Below are 7648 nucleotides of genomic sequence, written 5' to 3'. Positions count from 1 at the left end.
TGCATAATCAAGTATTTAATGGCGTGAATTTGACCACACAACCACACCTAACACCTTGTTCTCACTTGAATAGGAACCTATAATATATATATATTATATATATATATATATATAATATATATATATATATATATATATATATATATATATATATATATATATATATATATATATATATATATAATCCTTTATATAATAAAGCTATATGGTTTGGGAAATAATTAATGCTACAATTAATGCCACAACATCTTTTATTATAAAAAAAAAACACAACATTTAAAAAATAAAATAACTATATATTATATAATCATATAAAAATATACTTTTGAAAAATAAAATAGTTATATATTATATAATCATATAAAAAATGTATTCAATTAGAGTTTAAATTTACACATACAAAATTTGAAATTTGCTTTCCAAATGTAATTATCTCAGTTATTATTCGTATTGTGAAAATTATAATATAGATGAAATACAATTAAGAATAAATCAATGTAATTATGTAAATTCTCTCTATAAGTTTATTTGAATATGCACATAATTAGAGATTATATTAACCATGCAAAATTATAATTTTAATTTTAATTGTAATTTTGTATTCTATAAAAATAATAAATACTTGACCAATGAAAGCTCAAAAATATTATTATATTAAATAATTTAAAATATTTTAGTTTTTCTATTTTTTATTTATATTTATAATAACATAATTTTTTCCCGTGCATCGCGCGGGTGAATTACTAGTATGTATATATAACTTTACTTCAAATTTTAGTTTTTTTTTTTTTTAAAGAAATGTATTAATAGGTTTAGCTGGTTTAAAACGGGTTTCGTGTCATATCGTGTCAACACAATCCAAAATCTATTAAAAAAATATGTCTATCGTATAAACCTGTTTACAAATCGTGTTTGTATTCGTGTTAAGAAGTTAAACCCGTTAACCTTAACATTTCATGTCCGTGTTTAGCCTTATCGTGTTTGTATCATTATTGTGTTGAGCGAGTATAAATGAATAATACTAATGTTGTTGCTTTGTTTTGCACGTATGGGGCTCGGTAGAGGTTTTGTCACCCCTCCCTCAGCACCTCTGAAGCCCCCCCCCCCCGCCCCCCCCCCCCCTAAGCAGAAAGAAGGCAAGCTCCTCGGTGCCCGATCCATGCGAGCCAACCGTGCGACCGCTGTTCCCCTAGCCGTCACGACCACGAGACAACTCACCAACTCGGGCCAGGATTTGCTCGCCTTCCAGGTTTAGAGCAAAAGGGGTAAGGAAAACGCCACTAACTCTAACCTCGAGGAGGTGTCTCCCTTGAAACGGACTTAGCGTTACAACCCCCTGGCTCGGACTCCCGTGGTGGATGCTCGACTGAGCAGTGAGCAACCAGCTGCCCTCCTGGGTAAGCATAGCGACCTGATCTGCCCGGGCGAGGATATGCACAATTGGACGGTTAACCAAATCGGTGAACGGGGTGCCAAAGATCTGGTGCTGGTATGCGCCTCGGTTTTCTATATTTCTTAACCGTTTGCTCGGTAAAATTAATTGATCCTTTATGCAGCTGACTCGCATTCTCACCGCCTTCTACAGCAGAGCCAAGGCCGCGGAGGAGATCGAACCCTTGAAGAAGCCCGTCTCTCTCTAGGAGGTCGAGATTAAGGACCTCAAGAGCCGGCTCAAGTCAGCGACCGAGAAGTGGTCGGCAGCCAGTGGCGGACCCAAACCTTTTCAGTGTGGGCGAAACGCATTTGATAAAATAATTCGAACAAAAAATACATTATAAACACATCTCATTATTAATATAAAAGAAAGTTATATATATATAAATATAAAATAAAGTTATATATATAATAAAGTCATAAAAAATATAACATGAACCCTGGCCTCTTAAAAAGATGGCACGAGCACCTTACCACCTAATCTAGTCATATTATATTAACTTTTATCTATTTTATTATACTCATACTAAAACTGGTACTATATATACATATATACATACAAGGGTTATATATGGGGTGGGGGTGGGTGAGGGGGGCAGCTGCCCCCATGCCCCCATGCTTGGTCCGCCCCTGTCAGCAGCGAAGAAGGAGGCCAAAAGTGCCCAAGAGGCTATGTTTAAGATCGTTAGTTCCCAAGAGGCTATGCTTAAGATTAACGACCCGAGTCACCGCTCACCTCTACCACGATCAAGCAACAGGTGCTTTTTCCGGGCATTCCTGAAGAATCAAACCGGTGATGACCTCATTTTGGGCCTTCAGAAAATGGGCCTTTACCATTGACCAAAGGCACATGCAACAAGGGGTTTGAACAACCTTGACGGAATCCTTAACCCAGGCCCTGCTCCCTACACGGAGCCGGTCGCTGCCGAGCCGATCTCTCCCTTCGCTACACGGAGATGCCGAGCTGATATCTCCCTCAGCAGAGTCAGAACACGAGCCGATCTCTCCCTCAGCAGAGTCGGAACACAAACAGGCCCGCACCAAGGAGTAAAGGTAGCTAAAACAGGAGCCTGACCCTAGTTATATTAGGTACGCTTACGGAGCCGGTCGCTGCCGAGCCAATCTCTCCCCCAAGTAAAAACACGAACAGGCCCACACCAAGGAGTGAAGCTAGCTAAAACAGAAGCCTGACCCTAGTTATGTCAGGTACGCTTTTGATCATTTACTTAAGGTGCATGGAACATATATGTGTCTTAATATTAATATATTATCATTATAGCACTTCATAATTTGCTGTAAGACTAAAAAGAGAGTGAAGGGGAATTTCATTGCATTTTAAAAGATCCGTGATCAACAATATTAGTACATTTTGCAGTGAAAATAAAATCAAACACATTATTTATAATTAATTAATTTAAACATATAATCATATTATAATTAAATAAATAATATTTTGATCTCTTTAAACATGTATAATATTTTCATAATTTTCTTATTGTAAAATTAATTAAAAGTTAAAATCAATTATGTTTTAATTAGTTATATCATTGAAGTTTTTAAACATTACTATACAAAAATGATAAAAAAATTATTTTTAATATGAAAAAAAATAAAATAATTATTTACTTTCAACTATTACAAAAGTGACATATAGTCTTTACATGATAGGGGTGACAAGAAAAACCGTACCACCACTATCTCAGAATACAATCTTGACTTCAAATATAGAAATCTTATGATGTTTCACATTAAATATAATAGATTGCTTTATTATTATTCCCATCCTTAATTAAGTTGTTTTTCCTCATCCTTAACTAGCTTATTGTCGTCCTTAAGAAGCTTGTCCTCATCCTTAAGCTGCTTGTTCTCTTCCTTAAAGGCCATATGCATGTCCTTACAGAACTTCGCCTCGTCCTTACATTCCTTGTCGTCGTCCTTACATTGCTTATTCTCAAAGTCCTTGCAACGCATGTCCATATACTCCTTAACTTGTTTTTTCTGAAAGGCCCAAAGTTCCTTCTCCTCTTCCTTAAGTTCCTTGCTCTCGTCCTTAAGCTTGCCCTCTGCAATTACAAAATAACCACAAAATTATTAATGAAAAAAAAAACTAATTTAATATATAAATATAACTATAACTATATATACCTTTATACGCCTTGTCTGTACATCCCCTTTCACATTCTTTTCCGCATGCAAAGACGGTTTTTCCTGTGTCTTTGCAAGCAGAATGGCATGGATCGAAGCATGACTGGTAAACCGAAGAAAGCGAAGCGTCGACGGTGAGGACAAACATGCACACCAGACACACTGCAACGTTAACCAACTTCTGGGCAGCCGACATTGTTTATTGTTTGTTGTTTTTGTTATTGATGTAGTGTTTCAATTCCTTAAGATTGATGATTATGGATGGGCAATGGTAGTATTTATAGTTAAAGCTAAGGGTTAGTTAGTTGTGGTGTTGCGTTGTTTTAGGATATGGATGCTTTAATTTACTTTCATCGGATAGGGATTTATCACAAATTAATTAATTAAATGTGGATCTTGCCTGGTCTTCCTTAAATTAATTCATTGCTTTACTGCTTAGCTTCATCCTCTTCCACTCAATTTAATAATCTCAGCTCCTCACCTTAGCTTCCTCAATTCAATATATATATTCATTATTGAAATGTGATATAATTTAAAAAGTAAATTATTATTTACATTACCTAATATAATTGTCCTACTAATTGATTCGATGTTCATACATTTGAAGACTTTTAAAAACTATTAATTACCTTAATAATTAAGATAATTTTTAGTCACATCAATAGTTCTAAAAGTATTACTTTCAATTTTTATAAATAAGATATAATATTATTAAATCAAAATAATTAAAAATAATGTGTGAACAGTATACCAACTATTAAACATTGTTAGGTGTAAAAGATTTATAATAGTAATTTTATTGCCTAATAGAATTTATCAACTATGAAACATTGTTTATGGTAATTATCGTATGTCATTTAATACTAAAATAATTAGGTAGAGTTTGTATATTTAAGGTATAATATTGTTAAATCAAAATTATTAAAAATAATGTGTCCAAAATATAAAATAAGTTATACTTGCCTTAATAATTATTTATTACAATAAATTTACAATTATAAATTTGTATAAGAAAAGAGCAAATACCAATTTTAGTTCCACAAGTATTAGCAAAATGACGGTTTTGGTTCACATGTTTAATTCCTACCAATTTTCATCCACGACTATTGTTTTAGTACCAATTTTAATCCACGACTATTATTTTAGTACCAAAATTTATCACGTCGGTCACCCATCTATTTAAGAAATTTTGAAATTTAAAAATTTTAAAGGCATTTTTGTCATTTTCAACTTAATATTCCAATTTGAGCATAAATAAATGAATTTAAGCCCTAAGATCGATCCCAATTTGCAGTTCTCCTTTTCATCATATCTTAATTTGAGGAGGAAAACTGCGAATTGAGATAGATCTTAGGGATTAAATTCCTTTATTCATGCTCAAATAAGGATCCTAATTTGAAAAGCACGAAACTACCCTTAATAATTTCATATTTCGGCATGTCTTAAACGAATTGGTGACCAGTGTGATGAATTTTGGCACTAAAACAATAGTTGTGGATGAAAATTGGTACTAAAACAATAGTCGTGGATGAAAATTGGTAGAAATTAAACATGTGGACCAAAACTTTCATTTTACTAATACTCATGGGACCAAAATTGGTATTTGCTCTATAAGAAAATATAGAAACTTTTGGTTAAAAAAAATTTATCTCTATTTCCTTTTTCTCTTTCGTCACCGTTACATTCCTATTCTCCGTAGAAAAAGGCAAAGTAGGATGAGAAAAAAGCGCCTTCATCTACAACATCCTTCCCTCTCAATTTGATTTAGCTTTTGCTTTGATTGCTGTTTTGCCAAGCGAATTGTGTAAATCCTAAACGCCGCTTGTTAAAAAAAAAAACATAAAAACTTGAATAGCATGTATAAACCTCGAAGTCAACATACTAACTCTAAGTTTCAAAAAATCCTACAAAATTATCAAAATCACCGCCATTATCATAATAATTTCATGAAAGAGTGTAAATGGAGATTAACATAAAATTACTATAATAATTTCTTGGTATTTAGGAGCAATTTTGTTTTTCAATTTTAAGTTAATGTTTGTTTTTTTTTTTTTTGGGGGGGGGGGGGGGGGGGGGGGGGTTGTTCCCAGAAATTCAAAGACAAAGTTGAAGATAAAAGGTAAAAAATCATCAATTTCACTGTTACATTGATAAGTTTTTTTTTTTTTTTTTTTTTTTTTTTTTTTTTTTTTTTTTTTTTGTTTGTTTGTTTTTTTTTTTTTTTTTTTTTTAATAAATACCTTTTATCTTCAACTTTGTCTCTGAAATCGTTCTAGATCTGGATGAAGATTTTTGTTTATATAATTTTGTATTAACTGTATTAGCTTATTCGGCTATTTTGATCTTTAACTTTCTTTTATTTTTGGACAAATCTGGCTATTTTATCTTGATTCAATTTTTATTGTTTTCTTAAAAAACTAAATAGTACTTGGTAGTTCAGATTCGTGACTTAGTGCTCGATCTCTATCCTTAACTTTTGTGTTTTTGGTGTTGAAACCATGGTTTCGTTTCGTTCTTCGTATAAATCTTGTAATTATCTCAGAGGAATAAAGACATTTTTTTTTTTTAAATGAATCACTTTCTGGTTCAGCAAAGTGCTTCGTTGCCTATGAGGAGAAGAAGAGTTTGATTTCCGATAAGAAAAACACCGCCCTTTCCTTACCACCGAAAAATTACGAAATCAGTTTTGTAGTCAATGTTACCCGGGTCTCCATCAACGTCCAATCCGTTGGATTCAATGGCACCAAAAACACTTCAAGCGACAATTGCAAATAATAATAATAATAGTCTTGAAAGCTGTAAAAAAATACTTACATTTTCATGAGTAATTTAATGTCGAATTTTTTTATTTAAATATGTAACTCATAGTATATGATTACAATGTAATATATGAGATTCATTATAATTGTTATTATTATTATTATTATTGTGTTAAGGATATGTGTGGTTGATGTTTTCTATCTCTGTGTTGTTCTAATTATTCTCTTTTAGAATAGTTATTTTAGATTAACTGTTACAACTCCTTAGCTATTAACTCTCTCTTGTATACTATTTGTACCCAGTAGCTTCACATCAATAATACTGAAGTTCTTTTATTTACATGGTATCACTGCCTTCCTAAATGACATGCGGTCCATAGCCGACGATCTTGCCTTGACTCAGTGAAGTTCATCTCTTTACATATTGTACCCTTAGGTCATTTTACATGTTAATCTAAACAGTTAATTTTTTCAAATATCTTTTTACCAACCGTTGATATAATTCGCAGGTCAAATCCGCTAACGCTAACCGTTAACTGCTGATTGCCAAACAAGGACATTGCGAGATAATTTTTCACTTCAATTTGTTGTGTGATTTGAATACCTTATTTGTCAACAAAACCCTCAAGTAGTTAATATGATTGGCTTAATTATATTTTTTTTAAATTTTTTTATGGTATTAATAAAATACTTGGTTAATAAATATATAACATTATTTTGTATTATAACTTTCATATTTAATTAAAAAATAGCCCACAAAAAAGATAATACACAATGTAGTGAATATAATCAATTGATAAATTTGAATGTAGAGAATTTTTACATTGGAGAAAAATAAAGACAGTAAAACTAATGAAATTATTTCTCTAAATTAATTTATTGATAATGAATATTTTTTTTAATAAAGACCTTGTAGGGACAATGTAGCAAATATAATCAATTGATGAATTTGAATGTAAAGAATTTTTATATTGGAGAAAAATAAAGACAATATAACTAATAACTTTATTTTTTTTATAAATGGGATACCCTACATATACAAACTATTTACCTCAATTAAGGTTTGAACCTATCACTTCCCACTTAAGGGAGCAACCCGATACCAGTGAACAACATGCCACTTGGTAATTATTTTTCTTTTTTAATTTATTGATAATGAATAATTTTTTTTTGAAAATAAAGACATTGTAGATACATAATTCTAAATTAAAGAAATGCATCTTTTTTTTTTCTAGATATTAAATTATTATATAATTTAGTAAGAGTAAAATAGAGTACTAATTATGCCAACTTTGATTAGGATATGGTTC

At 31.6% G+C, this 7648-nt stretch overlaps 1 protein-coding gene across 1 annotated transcript; it reads right to left on the bottom strand.

Moving 5' to 3' along the window:
• Positions 1-3030: 3030 nt before the first annotated feature.
• On the bottom strand, positions 3031-3836 carry LOC109191546 (uncharacterized protein PF11_0207-like). Its single transcript, XM_019342174.1, has 2 exons — positions 3580-3836; positions 3031-3497 (listed from the first exon to the last, which is right to left on the bottom strand). The coding sequence occupies exons 1-2, from the start codon at positions 3773-3775 to the stop codon at positions 3220-3222; spliced, it is 474 nt and encodes a 157-aa protein (XP_019197719.1). The 5' UTR covers positions 3776-3836; the 3' UTR covers positions 3031-3219.
• Positions 3837-7648: the final 3812 nt, after the last annotated feature.

Source organism: Ipomoea nil, unplaced genomic scaffold, assembly GCF_001879475.1.
Source record: "Ipomoea nil cultivar Tokyo-kokei standard unplaced genomic scaffold, Asagao_1.1 scaffold1691, whole genome shotgun sequence".
Classification (NCBI taxonomy): domain Eukaryota; kingdom Viridiplantae; phylum Streptophyta; class Magnoliopsida; order Solanales; family Convolvulaceae; genus Ipomoea; species Ipomoea nil.
Note: the sequence above shows the minus strand (reverse complement) of the source record. Positions and strands in the feature narration are given on the sequence as shown.

Coding starts and splice junctions, on each gene's coding strand:
- LOC109191546 (XM_019342174.1), bottom strand. CDS start 3,775: ATGTCGGCTGCCCAGAAGTTGGTTAACGTTGCAGTGTGTCTGGTGTGC. Junction 3,498..3,579: donor TACAGACAAGGCGTATAAAG/GTATATATAGTT, acceptor TTGTAATTGCAG/AGGGCAAGCTTAAGGACGAG.